Source organism: Vombatus ursinus, unplaced genomic scaffold (genome assembly GCF_900497805.2).
Source record: "Vombatus ursinus unplaced genomic scaffold, bare-nosed wombat genome assembly UNPS02014841.1, whole genome shotgun sequence".
In the NCBI taxonomy this organism is placed as follows: Eukaryota; Metazoa; Chordata; class Mammalia; order Diprotodontia; family Vombatidae; genus Vombatus; species Vombatus ursinus.
Genome location: NW_020954619.1, coordinates 18,798,044 through 18,814,861, shown reverse-complemented (window position 1 = coordinate 18,814,861; position 16,818 = coordinate 18,798,044). Strand labels below are relative to the sequence as shown.

At 36.9% G+C, this 16,818-nt stretch overlaps 1 protein-coding gene across 2 annotated transcripts in view; it reads right to left on the bottom strand.

Annotated features, from left to right (window-relative positions):
* Nucleotides 1-7,050: 7,050 nt before the first annotated feature.
* HAO1 (hydroxyacid oxidase 1) overlaps nucleotides 7,051-16,818 on the bottom strand; it is a 68,783-nt gene continuing 59,015 nt past the window's right edge. For both annotated transcript variants that reach the window (XM_027840275.1, XM_027840276.1), the window contains exons 6-8: nucleotides 15,076-15,234; nucleotides 14,923-14,992; nucleotides 7,051-9,334 (exon numbers count right to left, since the gene is read on the bottom strand). In XM_027840275.1, the coding sequence (XP_027696076.1) occupies nucleotides 9,264-9,334; nucleotides 14,923-14,992; nucleotides 15,076-15,234 (300 nt within the window). In that variant the 3' untranslated portion in view covers nucleotides 7,051-9,263. The remainder of the gene's footprint in view (nucleotides 9,335-14,922; nucleotides 14,993-15,075; nucleotides 15,235-16,818) is intronic.

Below are 16,818 nucleotides of genomic sequence, written 5' to 3'. Positions count from 1 at the left end.
GAATGTTTTGTTACTTATGATGCCATTTTAGAAATGCCTTTGCTTCAAATTAAAGTATCTATTGATTATTAAATCTAAGTGCAGTGGTGGGAACTTGTGATTTTTAAGAGGGTGAACCCACAAAGAGCCTTACATCTAGGGGTTGTCTCACACACACACAGGGACTCAAACTGCAGATGTTTGGCCTACATCCAGTGATGTGCCACTAAATGATTAACAACATAAAATATAATTGGCAAAATCCATTCATCTACACACATAGGCACCTCACCCCTAGACTAACTAGACAAATGTTTTTGCCCACAAAAAAAAGGGACAAAGCTAGGGAACAGAAGGAGAACTATGGAGAACTTGGTGTTTACCTAAAGGATTGTCTGGTGTCATGAGAAGCACATAAGCTCCTTGAGAGTACAGACTGATTGATTCTTTTTACTCTTCATATTTCTAATGTCTAACAAAGTGACTGGCATATATGAAGGGTTTAATAAATGCCTGTTGATTGATTGACTAATAACCAAAAGGGTAAGAGTGTGACTTTCAGCACCTGGCTAATGAACAGGATCTGGTACTTGGCCAATGTTAGCCCCTACTGATTAACATTAATATTAATCTAATTGTCAATTCATTAAATGGTTTTGTTTTTATTGTAGACAAAGAGAATGAATATTTTTCTGTCTGGTCCAGTATTTCTAGATTAACTTCACAATCATATTCTGAGTTGTCCTAATTTGTTGGCATGGATCAAATAATCTCTTTAAATTGAAAGAGCAAGTTGATTTTTATATTGGCTATTGAGAAAAGTTGATTTTTTTTTTGCTTTTGAACACAAGCCAAGTGAACATCATCATTTCATATTTAAAAAATCTGAAATTAATATTAAGAAATGTAAATTCATGTGTAAAATGAATCTTATGATTATATTATTCATCCTTCTTCCATCATTTGACAAGGTAAAAGGCTAAGAGACAAAAAATAAAAAATTAACCTATATTAATATGGACTGTCAGGGTTCTGGCACCCAGGACTGTTAAAGTGCTACTACCTACTCCTAACACAGATATGTCTTTAGGATGAGAAATTGATTTTCAGATAACATTCTAGGTGAGAGATAGAGAACATTATGAAATACAAAATGGATAATTTTGATTAAATGAAATTAAAAAGGTTTTGCACAAACAAAGCCAATGCAACCAAGATTAGAAGGGAAGCAAAAAGCTGGAAAACAATTTTTACAGTCAGTGTTTCTGATAAAGGCCTCATTTCTAAAATATATAGAGAATTGAGTCAAATATATAAGAATACAAATCATTCCTCAATTGATAAATGGTCAAAGCCAAAGAATATGAACAGGCAGTTTTCAGATGAAGAAATTAAAGCTATAATCATATGAAAAAATGTTCTAATTCACTATTGATTAGAGAAATGCAAATCAAAATGACTCTGAGGTGCCATCATACCTATCAGATTGACTAACATGACAAAACAGGAAAATGATAAATGTTGGAGAAGATGTGGGAAAATTGAAACACTAATGCATTGTTGGTGGAGTTATGAACTGATCCAACCATTCTAGAGAGCAACTGAGAACAATGCCCAAGGGGCTATAAAACTGTACATACCCTTTTTATCCAGCAATACTACTATTAGGTCTGTATCCCAAAGAGATAATAAAAAAGGGAAAAGGACTCACATGTACAAAAATATTTATAGCAGCTCTTTTTGTGGTGGCAGAGAATTGGAAATAGAGGGGATGCCCATTGATTGGGAATGGCTAAACAAGTTGTGGTAAGTGAATGTAATGAAATATTGTTGTTTCATAAGAAATGATGAGCAGGCAGATTTCAGAAAAACTTGGAAAGACTTATGCAAATTGATGCTGAGTGAAGTGAGCAGAACCAGGAGAGCGTTGTATACAGTAATAGCAACATTGTGCGATGACCAACTATGATAGACTTAGCTCTTCTTGGCAACACAGTGACCCAAGACAATTCCAAAAGATTCGTAATGTGAAAATGCTATCCACATCCAGAGAAAGACTATGGAGTCTGAATGCAGATCAAAGCATACTATTTTCACTTTTTTTTGTCTTTATTGTTGTTTTTTCTTTCTCATGGTTTTTCCCTTTTGTTCTGATTCTTCTTTCACAACATGACTTATGTGGAAATATGACTAATATAATTGTACATGTATAACCTATATCAGATTGCTTGCTGTCTTGGGGAGGGGCAAGGGTGAGAAGGAGAAAAATTTGGAACTCAAAATCTTATAAAAGTTAATGTTGAAAACTTTACATGTAATTGGAAAAAAATAAAAATCCTATTAAGTGGCGGAGGGAGGGGGCAGAATAATATGTTCTTGATGGTGCAGCATTTGCTGACCTGGGTAAAGTTTTTCAACACATCTCCTCTTAGGCATAGGCCTCAGGGATACACACTACGAGTCCCCTGACACCATCCTGAAAGGGAGGGCAATCAGCAGAACACATAGCCATGCCCAGGCACAAAGAACATGCCCAGGAGGCCTTACTGCTTCTTCTGCAGTGCCTATTCATGCTTCCAGGTCTCCCCTGATAGCTTTTTATTCAGATAAAATCTCTCTCAGATCTAAAGATTATAATAGCCAGCTTTGTCCAAGACACATCAATGACCTTCATTCTGTCGACTTTCTCTAAATGCCCTGGATACAATGCCCTAGATGAAAGTGTTCCACGCTGTCAGCTGACCTTGCCCCTGTGGCCCTCACCAAGGTGAAAGGCTCTCTCAGGGTAGTGTTCAGTAAATAAGAACAGTCCTACTACCTGCATTCTCTTTTGCCTCCATACTCCACTGGGCTCTTTTTTTTTTTCCTCACTCCACTAAGAGCCACAGTGACGGTTCTAAGTCACAAAAAGAAATGAAACCTATCTTCCAGTAAATACATTGGAAATAAATTGGTGATTAGTACTAAATGCATTAATTATACTTTAAAACAGGGGTTCTTAAAACCGTGTGTGGTCAGAGGCTATGTTTCACTAATTTGAAATCAAGGAATCTGTTGACAGGTTTATGAGTAAATGAGAAATGCAAAGGCTTGCTAATGGTGTTGTCACTAGGAGTGTTGGGATGGGGAGAAATATGTCCTTATGAGCTGTCAATCAAGAGGCACTTCAGGTAAAAAAGGAGGCACTGTGGTACCTTCCAGATGAATTTCATCTTTCTCCTAAAAATACTCGCAAGGGGTGGAGGAGTGTGCATGTGTGTGTCTGTGTGAGAAAACCACATTTCATGATCAATCAGGTTGGACTCTGGGATCACAACTAATGACTCTGGGGCCCCTATTCATTTAGTTTACTTAAGTAAATTCTCAATTATTCGCTTTCTGATTAGCCAGCTTATGGATTTTCCAAGACCTTTGTTTCTTTTACTTTCACAGCCTGCCTTTGGGCAGGCAAGGCTTTGCATGAGAAGGTGGGTAGGAGAAGGGAAAAGAGATAAAATTTAAACTAAACATTTTGGCTTAATTGTTAGCAGCCCTGGTTAAAAAAAAAAAGCTGAGTGAAGAAAGTTGAAGTATTTGTCTAAAATGAGGTTTGGGGATAATTTGTGAATTTCTTTTAGGCTAGGTTTACGTGACAGCAAAACATCTGGTCAATTCAGTGGAACGCATCAGCCAAACCAGCTGAGCAGAATAGAAGAAGCAAAGTTACCAGCTGATGTAATTTTTCACTTTTTAACCTGTCATCTGGTGTCTCATGGACAATCTTGTATATGTACGTTAACCTGTCCTCTACTGCCATGCATAATCAACCACTTAAAGAAGTACAAGAATTGAATTCTTATTATTATTTTGGATCATTCACTAAACACAAATTTCTGTATCATTTATATGGAAATGTTATATTGTAATCTATGCCGGGTTCATGTCAAAAATAGCTTTTTTTATGGATAAACCTTTATTTTAGATTCAGTCAAATCACTTTAAAAATAAAACCATGAAACAAATCACCAAATAATTTGGTCTTTTCCTTTGCTCTTACAAAGCACCGTTAAACTAAGGTAAATAAAGATAGTTGATGTCCACTGATGTCCATAGTGATGTACATTGCATCCATTTGCCCATCTGCCAATAATTCAGAAATTCTCTATGCATGTAAAACATATTTGACAAAAAGTGTCAAAATCAGAGAATCTAAGATTATTATTAATCAAGGGGACAAAGGACACACAAGGGAGCACCAACCAGCACTCAAGTATTGCACTGGTATCTGTGAAATATTAAAATAGGTAGAGGAAGGCCTCCAGCTGATTGAATAGACTGTCTGTGGAAGACAATAGCATGGATGAAGAGATAAAATAGGGTTGCAATGTGAACTGTTGGAGGAAATACTGACATCAATGAAAGAATGGATCAAACTACTAGAGTATCAAAGTATCAAAGGTTTAAGGAAAGTGAAAAAGAGTCATTTTTCACTTGGGCCTTCTTGCCTATTTTCCTTTTTGGCATAAATGAAACATGGGCAGCAGAACCCAGACAATAATAAAGATGAGTCAGGAAATGCTCTTACTGATTTCCTACCACCATTTAGAAAATGCTATTACTGCCATTGGTCCAAGCACTTAGCAAATATGTTGCCCTTGGTGAAGTCTGTTAATTCTTTCACAGTATTAGGGTCTTGATTTTTATACTAAATGATCTTCTCATGATCTATAAGAGTTAATGAAAATAAATATTACTACTCTAAATTGATAGAGTACTTTCCTTCCAAATAATTTAAAGTACTCCCTTGTATATAATTACATTATATCACTGCAATATTCCATGCCAAGGAAATCAGATGAACTATAATATACTCATTTTATATATGAGAAATTTACTTCACAGAGAGGTTAGATGATTTACTCAAGATATAGTAATATCTTGATTCCTAGTTCAGGAGTCCATGAGATCACATTTTTGCCTTTCTAAATATATGTAATAAATTAAACTAGATAACTAGATAATTGATAAACTAGATATTTGAATGTACTACATCAAATATTGAATATATTACATAGGAATAATGATGACTGAAGAAAATGGAGAAAACTATCATTTTTTTTCAGGCAATTGGGGTTAAGTGACTTGCCTAGGGTCATAGAGCTAGTAAGTGTCAAGTGTTCGGTCTGAGGTCAGATTTGAATTCAGGTCCTCCTTATTTCAGGGCCGGTACTCTATCCACTGTGCCACCAAGCTGCCCCAAAAACTATCATTTTTCACAAATATACTAACTTCAAGGGTTTACCTTTACAGGCAACTGATTTTTCCTATAAAGTAGTCCAAGCTGCAAGTATAGGACATGATTTAATACCTGTCAAGTAAGTCTTGTGGATGATTTTCTAGACATCCAGTGTGGTCAGAGACTGCAGGTACAGATCTAGGTTGTGAGGACATATTGTTCTGTTCTCGGTAGTTAGAAAGGGAAATGCAATTTTATTACTCATCAAATCCTAGGGTTTATTTTGACCATTTTAATAGGTTGTTTTTAATCTTTTGTTTTTACATCTCAGAAAATTTGAGTGTGAAAGTATGTATACATTAATGAATAAATTCATTATTTTATTAGAAAAGAATAACAGTTAATTAAGCAATGATAAGCTTTCTTTTTCCCTAAGCATGGACCATCAGAGCACAGAGGAAGGAAGGTGCCTATTGCTCAAGTAGGATTGGGATAAGGACAGGAAATCACATCTTTTAAACCATAGAAATAGTCTCCAACATGTAAACATGCGATATCATCCTTCTCTATCTTTTGAGTAACATTTATATTATCTAAAATAAACTATCATTCTGTTGTTGTTCCATAATTGACATGTGACACAGTCCACATTGTAGCAAATATAAGTTGAGTAAACAGAAAGCATTTGCTGTCTTTATGCTATGAGAAACATTCAGGTTTCCTTAAACAGACAAACTTTATTTTGTTGCTATGCAACTGTCATGCAACACAGTCCACTGGGCAGTAAATAAAGAAAGAATTTTACAATGAAGAGGAAAGTCTTTTTCTCTCTGCTTGAGATCAAGCCACAACTTCCTTTCATGTTATACTATCCCATCACTGAGCTCAAGGCTATTTCACAAACTTCAATGTTTTGGCAAGATAAACAAATGAATGAATAACACAGTGCTGACATGGATACAGTTTGAAAATTGCACGAGAGGAAACATCAATACCGTTTAGCTCAATTCTTCCATAGAGGCCAGGGAATTCATGTTCTCCAAGCATAGAAGAGCAGGGAGGATTCCACTTCATAGTCCCTTTTCCATATTCTCCCTGGGAGCTATGTTTATATAAGACTCCAAGGAAGGATCAATCTCTCTCCCCTGATAGTCTAGACAGCCATTCCCGAACAGTCTAGACAGTCACGACTTTAATACATGGCTTTCATAGGCACTAAAAGGTCAAACAAAAACAACACTACTGTCTTTGGCCACAGAACTGGGAGGACAAAGTGCCCATGGACCCTTACATACCTGTTATAACATGGGAAGAGAGAAGATGTACCTAGAGTTACCAAATTTCTATGCAGGGGAATGTAAGCAGAATTTAAGTCTCTTGTGGGCAAGAATGGTTGTTTTTAATTTCTATCTTTGTATCCCTAATACCTTTCACATAGTCAGTGCTTAATAAATGCTTGTTGGTTTGGATTGACTGGAAAATAAAATGGTAGAAAGAGCACTAGACTAGGAACTAGGAAACAGGACACATGTTCTAGCCCAAATATTAACATTAACTAGAAGTATGAGATTAGGAAAACTACTCTGACATAGGAGAATGCTGTTACCTCATATGTAAAATGAGAGGTTTGATCAAGATAATAATCTCTTAAGGTCTAAGAATATAACTATATCCAGTTTTACTTACGTTATTTTGCTCATTATTTTATTTGTGGATTGTGACATTGATTTTAAAGATCTCAAAACACTTCATTAGACAAAACTTTTTTTTTCCTATTATAAAGAAAGAGAATATAAGTTTAAAGATTAAGTGGCTTGTCCAAGAAAGAACTACATTTAGCAAGGGACAGAGACAGATAGAGATATCATTGTGTTTTATTTTCACTTCTCCATATTCTTCATACCTGCTCAGGTCACTATATGATTTTTTCATGAAAACGTCTATAATAGAAATGGGTACACACTAGGTATGTTAGAGCCATCTCAGATTGTCTTGAGAGAGCCAGTTGTTAAATTTTCAGTGTGATCATTTACACCTTGAAAATGGCAAATGCTACAAATCAGACTTGATTTACTGTTTAGTTATCTACACACAAGAAAGTGATAGAGTTATTATGGAACTATATTAATTACAAAAGATTGCACTTGGGTGTGCTGTGCACACTTTTTTTTTTCTTCCAGAGATCCAATTGTTAAACATTTACCAGCATTACCCTGTGGATGTAGTCTTACCCTGAAAATTTCTGTGAAAATCCACATTGACATAGAATCCTCAAGGAAATGGAAGAATGCTTCTTTGGGCTAAACAAAAGAAGAGAAACTCACATTTCATGAGCTCTGCTCTTAGTTCTCCATTTATATAATTTTGAAGAGGTTTTCTGATCCTTCTGGACAAGTTCCCAAGAAATAACTTATTCTTTGGTTAGATCTAGTCTAGACAAGGGAGGTAGTGGAGTAAAGCTCTGGTCTGCTAGACAAGAGGTGGCTTTGCCACCTATAAGCTAAGACACCTTGGACCAGTCACTTAATCTCTTTATTTTCTCATTTACCCAAAGAGCGCATTGAACTAGATAATCCCTAAGGTTTTAGGCATTAAAATTATATGTATTATTTAGTAAAAAATTAAATCTTTGTGACATAGGCACCACACTGGATACTTTTATATACAGCATAGTTAGTATATAGTAGGGACCCAATAAATGCCTTTGGGATGATTGATTTATTGATGTTGATTGACTCCAGAACTAATTTAAAAAATGAATTGGTATGATCTGAGGTCTGTTGATTCCTATTTGTGTGACCTTAGTAAGTTACATAATTTTCCCAGGCCTCAGTTTCCTCATACATAAAATGAGGGGGTTACTCTATAAGGTCCCTTTCAGCTTTAAAAAAAGGAAAAAAATCCTCTGATTCAAATCCAATAGTGTAACTACAGTATTTGCTCTACACACTTGAAAACAAAATTCTGTAGGTATAGTTACTTTAAAAAAAAATCAGGTATAGTAAATCTTTACGCTAGTGAATTTTATAAGGCTAGAGTAATAAATGGGGTCATCCCAATTTGAAAAGTAGAGGAAAGATCTACAAAATGTGTGGTATTTTCAGGCAGTGATTAATCCTCCAACATTTTCATTTTGCTATACTGCAAAGGGTTCTTTAACCCTTGGGAGACTGGAGCTAAGGTAGTTAAGTGACTTTTCTCAGGAGAAAAAAATCCAACCTTCTCATAATTTTGAGACGTAATGAGCTTTTCTTTAGTACACTTTCAAACTGAACCCAGATGACCACTTGTCAAAAATACTGTAGAAGATATTCCTATCCTTGGACAACATTGACTGGATGGCTTCTAACAACCCTTCTAGTCTGGAGATTTTGTGGGCATCACCCAAGACTGTAATAGTAATAGATGATTTAGAAAATAAGAAAATAACAGAGGTGAAGAAGTCATCAGAAAAGATCAAAGGAATTAGGGTAATATAGATCTTTAGTACCCAGAAGGGACAAAAGGGAAATAGACCATGGACAAGAGAGGGTTTCAGTTGTAAAACAAGTAAACTGCTTATCATATATCATCAAGTGACACACTCCCAAATAATGCAAAGCCTGCTTCTTATTCCTCAAGTCAGTTTCACAGCCCTGCCTCCAATCTGTCCTTAAGCCCATGACCTCAATCTTAAGAGACACAATTTTTAGGCTATCTCCACCAATTTGATTAAGAGAACACCTCCGTTCAGTCATTTGTTTGTCAGTAGTGGGCCCCAAGTTTTGCCAAAGTATATTTTTTTTACCTTTTTAGAGAATTGAGTTGTTTAAACTCATTTTCAATATTTTCTTTTTTAACAGCTAATATATTCCTAGGATGCAAGTGCATTTTTTTTAAATGATCCTGGGACATCCATTGAAAAGTCAATAGCAGTGAACTCAAAGGGGTTTCTATTTTGTTGGGGAAGAACGACGCTCTTTGTATGGTGACTCAAAATTACAGAGTATGGTCACCCTCTGCACAGTGTCTCTTTGTCAAGAAACACATGCTGAAAGAAAGAATACAGATGAGAAAATAGTGTGCACTGTCAGATCTTGGAAACAACCAATGGATTTGTCCTCACCAATGTCTTGTCAATGTCTTTTACATTCCGGCACCCTGAAAAAATAAAACATACATTTAATATAAAATAAATGCAATAATAATCAGTTGGGTAATGGTTTTCCCAAGGAATGTAAAACTTGACTAATGTAAAGTTTATGGTTCAAGGTAGGCCTGCCAACTCTTATGTGGCATGAGACCATTTTTATTACCTAAACAGTCCTTAACACGAAATGACTGGCACATATTTTTATTAACACAAAGAGTATATTCTTTCTGCCATGTTTAATAGATCTTTGGGGACTGAAAGCCTTCCTTTAGGATCTGTCTCTGTAGCAAAGGAAAACTCAGGGTGATGATTCACAGGGTGTCATTCTTCCCTCAGAGACTGTCTACACAGGCAAAATGCAATGGAGAGTCAAGCAGTCATGTCAAAGATTCAATCAATGTAGACAATCTGGGTCATAAAGACAAATTTAAAAAAAAACAATAAACCTGCCATCTTCCTTAGTTACATTGTTTTAGGAATGGAATTATCTGGATAATTGCCTCAATAATTGGTTTCATCTTCCTTGTATAGAGGCACACTAAACCTGTTCTGAATCAGTAACTCAGGATAATTTCAGAATGAAAGAAGAAAATAGTAGGGGACCACAGAAGAAGCCATATTCTGTTCCTACTCTAGCTTCTGGTTATGGAAAAAGTGATAATTATTTCAGTATATTCAACAAGCATTTCACAAATTCTAATTGAATGTTTCAGTATTTCTTTCACTTGGGGATCTATAGGAAACAGCTAACATACTATACCTTTGGGTAAGCCACATATGAATATCAACTGCAAAGTAGAAACTATTTATTCTATGCCAGAGATACTTGGGGATCTCATCAGCTCCCATGTATTTAAACACTATTCCTATGTTGATGAGTCTCAAATCTACATATCCTGCCCCAGACTTTCTGCTGAACTCCAATCTCACATCTCCAACCGTCTTTCAGATATCTCAAACTAGATGTCCAGTAGATATTTTAAACTCAATATAGTAAAAACAGAACTCATTATCTTTTCCCCCTAAATCCTCTCTTCCTCTTACCTTCCCTATTACTATAGAGTCCCTATGCTGTCAACCTAGTAATCATTCTTGACCTCTCACTATCTCTTATTCTCACCCCCTGCCCCATATCAAAAAGGATGCCAAAGTCTGTCAATATTACCTTTACAGTATAACTCAAAGATGTCTCTCTCTCCTCTGACACTGCCACCATTCTGATGCAACCCCTTATCACCTCATGCCCTGGATTATTGCGGTAACCTGCTGGTGGGTCTGATTGCCTCAAGTCTCTCTCCACTCCATTCCATCCTCCATTCAGCCACTAACATGATTTTCCTAAAGCACAAATCTGACCATGTCACCCACCCCCTCACTCAATAAACTCCCTATCAACTCCAGGATCGTTTGTTTGGTGTTCAAAGTCCTTTATAACCTAATCCCCTCCTAACTTTCCAGTCTTATCATATTTTACTCCCCAACAAAAACTCTTCAATCTAGTGATGCTGGCCTCCAGGTTGTTCCATGAACAAGACACTCCAACCCTCAGCTTCAGACATTGTCTCTGGTTGTCCTTCATGCCTATCATGCTCTCCCTTCCCCCATTCCATCTGCTGGCTTCCTTTAAATCCCAAGTAAAATCCCATCTTCTACAAGACTGCCCCAACCCCTCTTAATTACAGAGCTTTCCCTTTCTTATTTATTTCCATTTATCTTGTAGATCACTCATTTGCATACATTTGTTTGCATGTTATCTCCTCCATTAGATTGTAAGCTCCTGGAGGGTAATGACTGTCTTTTGACTCTTTTTGTATCCCCAGTACTTAGCACAGTGCCTGGCACATAGTAGATGCTTCAAAAATGTTTTTTTCACTGACTTACCAAATAATACATTTTGATTCTGTCTTTTTCTTTTCATTCCTGCTTCTACCACTTTACTTTGGTTCTTTATCATCTATATTACACTGGTTGCCAGAGTGACTTTCATTTTAAAAAATCATCATCTCAACCTTGTTCAGACACTTATGTGAATTCCAGCTTTCCAAATACTTTAACTTGCAATTCTGTCAACTCCCCCTATTTAATACCAACCAACCTTTCCAGTCTTATCAACTATAGCTCAAGCTAGATTGAACTGCATAATGATTGTGACAAAAGCCTTCTTTCTTCCTTGTCATTACACAAACATTTCCTTCACATAATATGATCCTTCTTCTTTCTTCCTTCTCCTCTTCTTTTCAGGGACTTTTTCAGGGACTTTTCAAAGATGAGGATCTTTGAAGACCAAACTCAAGGCCCATTTCCTTTATAGAACTACTGAAAAGATTTTGCCACCTCCTCCTTTTTTTACTACTAAAGCACATTTATTTTCTGCCCCACTCAACTGATCTGTTTTACATTATCTTGCATTTTTAGTTATTGCTTTATTTTTATGTGTCAACTCCCCAACAACAGCAATAATTTGTACGTTTAGGTAGAACTTTAATATTTAGAAGGCATTTTACACACACAAAGTCTCTCAAAAAGGCTTTTGGGAGACAATGTATTAGTAACATAGCTGTATTATCCTCATCTTCCAGAGAAGGACATTGATCATAGGCAGCTAAGTGACACAATGGATAGAGCACTAAAGAAGACCTGATTTCAAATTTGGCCTTAGGAAATTACTAGCTATATGATACTTAACAATTCACTTAACTTCTACTTGCCTCAGTTTCCTCAATTGAAAAATGGGAATAATAATAGCATCAACCTTACAGGGTTCTTGTGAGCATCAAATGAAATAGAATTTCTAAAGTTACTTAACCCTGGCACATAGTAAGCTTAATAAATATTTGTTCCCTTCCCCTTAAATGACTTATTGAAGTTTACATAGCTAGTAAGTATTAGAGGCAAGATTTGAAACCATTTCTTCCTGACTTCAAGCTGAGTGCTATATCCAGTATATCTTGAAGTCTCTCTGCCAAGGCACGTCCAGCCTCCCTCATGCTCCTCCAAAAAAAAAAAAAGGGGGGGGGGGGGGAATTAAGTAACTAAAATGAAATTAGAGATAACTTCCCAAAAAGATTTTTAAAATGAAAACAAGCCCCATTAAAAAAAAAAATTTATCAGAAGGTGAAGTACTCCTAGGAACCTACTATTCCTAGACATTCTCAAAACTTCTCCTACATTCTACTGGTTGGTCTCTGCCTCAAGTCTCTCCCCATTCCAGTCCATTGTCTACTCATCTGTCAAACTGATTTTCCTTGAGTGCAATTCTGCGGGGCGACTCCCTGGTATACTAAGTAGAGTGCTAGGCTTGGAGTTAGAAAGACTTGTCTTCTTGAGTTCAAATCTGGCCTCAGACACTTCTAGCTGTGTGACCCTGGGCAAGTCACTTAACCCTGTTTACCTCAGTTTCTTCCTCTGTCAAATGAGCTGGAGAAGGGAAATGGCAAACCACTCCAGTATCTTTGCCAAGAAAGCCCCAAATAGTGTCACAAAGAGTTGGACATGACTGAAAACAACTGAAACAACAACAAAAGTGCAATTCTGACCAAGTCAGTCCCCTATTTAATCAAATTCAGTTGCTCCTTATTAGCTCCGTGATCAAATATAAAATCTCCTGTTTGACTTGTAAAGCCTTTTATATCCTGATTCCTTTCTACCTTTCAAGTCTTCTTACACCTTGGATCATGACACTCCATCTCTGAGCATTTTCATTGCCTGTCCTCCATTCCTGAGACTCTCCCTCCTCATCTCTGCCTCTTGGCTTCTCTGGCTTCCTACAAGTTTCAGCTTAAAGTCCCATCGTCTGCATGAAGCCTTCCTTAATATTAACATCAGCCCTCTGACCCACCCCCAATTTTTCCTGTACATATCTTGTTTGTATATAATCATTTGTCTGTTGTTTCCTCCATTAGTCTGAAAGTTCTGTGAGGATAGAGACTTTTTTTTCCTTTCTTTGTATTCCTAGTGCTTCACACAGTGCCTGGCACAATAGTACACATTTAATAAATGCCTATTGATAAACCAATTGACTGACTATAGATGTAACCTATAGCTCAGAAACTCAAGCTATGGGTTCTCAAGAACTGGTTTCAATCTAGAAGGAATTCTCATAAATATCAATTTGATTCATGTCCCCTCTGACCTGAGGTTTCCCTGTGGAGATTCAGAATTTGGCTTCTGTCCTCACCCAAGGTCTATTATAAACACCTCAGAATATCTATTTAAAAGGAATAGCAAGTTGTACATAATGGATTTGCAGTTTCATGTGCAATCATCTTTTTTTAATTATGCTGTGTTATAGAAATCTTGCTTTATTCCATAAATTTTTAAAAAAAGAACATGGTTTGTGTATGTCTCTAAAAATGGCAAAAGGGCCCTGGGTTCCAGTAGAAATGCAATGTGTATATATGAATATGTATGTGTGTATGTATGTGTATGTATATGTGTGTATATGTACATGCATATATATGTGTGTGTATATATGGAGAGAGAGAGAAACGGGGGTGAAGAGGGGGGGATTCAGGACAACCTGTATATGAAAAGCAGTAGGTTTTAGTAGATAGAGCACTAGATTTGGATTCATATCCCCTCTAAGACACTTATTGGCTCTGTGACCCCAGACAATTCATTTAATTTTTCTGGTCCTCATCTTTCTTACATATAAAATAAACGAGTTGGACTAGATGACCTTTGCAATCCTTTCCAATTCTAAGTCTAAGATCCTATAATCTTTATTTCAGCCCAAAGAAAGAATGGAAAACACACACACACACACACACACACACACACACACACACACAGTGGAATCTCAAGAGCCTATAAACAGCCAATATAACTTCCCTTACCACCCACCTTCCCCCAAGAACAAGATTATTATAGTGCCACTCTGTGTTTGAGACTTCCCCTAAAGGGAAATGCACTTGGGGGGATGCTAGAGAGTCAGCTGTCTTCCCAATGGACCTGACTGAATGGTCCAAATAACTCATAGCAGTTGTAAAGAAAAAAAACTTCCAGGTTGCTCCTTTACCTTGTCATTCCCTCCTTTCCTTCTCTCCAACTAAAATGCAAGCTATTTGTGAACAGAGAATGCTTGTAGGTCATTTTGGCACATGTCTATCATAATACCTACATATAGAAATCACTCAGTAAGTATGTGGTCAGTCCTTTTTAGTTATAAGAGTATGCTCTGTATTACAAATACATTACCAGCTCCTAAAGGACAGAGACCATGTTTTTCCATCTTCTTCCAAGATGCCTAGTATAGGGAAAGGAACTGAGCATTTATGAAGTACCTATGTGCCAGGTACTGTGTGAAGTACTTTACAAATATGACCTCATGTGATCCTTATGACAACTTTGAGAGGTAGGCATTATTATTACTCCTGCTTTCTGGGTAAGGAAACAGAAGCAGACAGGGGTTAAGTGACTTGCCCACAGTCACACAGCTAGTAAGTGCCTCAGGTTGGATTGAACTCAAGTCTTCCTGACTCCACGCCTTACGCTCTATCCATTGCAACATAAAAGCAGCCTCACTATAGTGTTCAAAATTCAGCAAAGGTCACAATAAATGCTACTGACTGACTTGATGAAAGACTTAAGAGCTCACCAGTAAGAGCCATGGCCAACCGGAATTCTTCTCGCAGCATTTCCAGAACCTCCTTCACTCCTTTCTCCCCCTTAATAAATGAAAGAGAGGGAAGTAGTTGATTTAGTCTGACTTGTTCATACCAGACATTTGTTTATCTAATTACTCAATTACCTGATAAGCCAATCCCCAGATGATGGGTCTCCCCACAAATACAGCCTTGGCCCCAAGAGCAAGGGCTTTCAGCACATCCGTTCCTTTACGTACACCCCCATCCAAGAACACCTCCACCTTTCCCTCCACAGCCTCTACAATTTCAGGCAGGACATCAATCTGTGAAGGCAAGACAGAAAATGTTATATCATCTGTCCATTTAAAGGGAACCCTGCTCAAGGCCACCCAAAGGCTGCTGATCCCATCAGACCAGGACTTTAGGTGAAAGCAGCAGGCCACAGGAATGCAGGTTTAGGGTCAAGGGTAAAACAATTTCCTTTTTAAAAAAACAAAAAACAGAAGAGTAATGGCCTAGGAACAAAAAGCATCAACATTTCCTTTACATTCAAGTTTAGGGTTGGTGGGATAATCTCTAGGAGAGTTTCCTGAAAGGAACTGAGGGTTGAATTTGGCCACAGATTTCCACCATGGAGTGAATAAGGGTAGAATCTGGCCCATAGCCCTGAATGGTTTGGCATGTAATGTGAGTTTCTCTCCTTTCCCATTTGGTTTTTGCTACCTTGCCAAACATACTTTGGATCAATTTACATATACACCGCTTTCTTCATATATTCAGGCAAATTACATCAACATATAAGTGCTACAATTTCCAAACTATGATGCAAGCTGTAATTAAGCACATTTCCCCAATTTGTAAGGAGAAACAAGAAAAATATTAACCAGCTTGGGTTCAATGCACATTTTCAAAGCTTATCAAATAGTCTGTTTAGGTTATTTCAAACACTGAATATGGCCTAAAAATGACCTAGGAAAGACATTTATGACATGAACCTTGTGGTACAAAATTAAGTCCAGATTGGTGTCGTGTATCTATGGGATAGAAGGTTTTATCTGTGGCCTGGCATTTTCAACTATAGAGATGGAGCTGGAATTCTACTAGATGTACCTTTGCTGTGCTGTATAATTTTCAGTGAGACAGACTATAAATAAATTCAACATAAATCCACTATTTTATATCTCTATTCTATTTTCTTACCTTCCAATGCCCTATATATGCCAGGTATCAATAAGCTACGGCAAGAGTCTGGTGTTTCCTTTGCTTTCACTTCCCAAAGGTATGAGAGAAAACCTTTTTGAGTTTAGGTTTTAGACTCTTCAATATAGTCTTTACATGGCTATCCAAGAAAATGCTATAGGTAGATATGTGGTACAGTGGATAAAGTACTGGACCTGACCAGAATCAGGAAATTTGAATCTGTGTTCAAATCCAGTCTTGGACACTTACTGGTTGTGTGACCCTGGGCAAATTGTTTAAATTCTGTCTTCCTCAGTTTCCTCTTCTAAAAACTGGGGATAATCCTAACTCTCTCCCTGGGTTATTGTGAGGATCAAATAAGATAATATACATATAGCACCTTGTAAACCTTAAGGTACTATATAAATGCTAGCAATTATTACTATAGAATTAAGGGACACTTAAAGGGTATTCCTACATCAAGAGACAGCTCAAGTCCCACCCTTTAATAAAATCTTCCCCAATACCATTTCTCCTTCCTGACCTCCATAGCATTCATTGTGTATAGGCTGTGTACTTTTCAATCCAATTCAAGAAGCATTTATTCATTACTTCTATGTGTTGGGCACTGACTAGGCACTGAGGCTTCAAAAAAGAAAGTCTCTGTCCTAATTTTATCCTCTTTCTTATATTTTATAATGTCATTTCCCCACAAGATTGTAACCTTC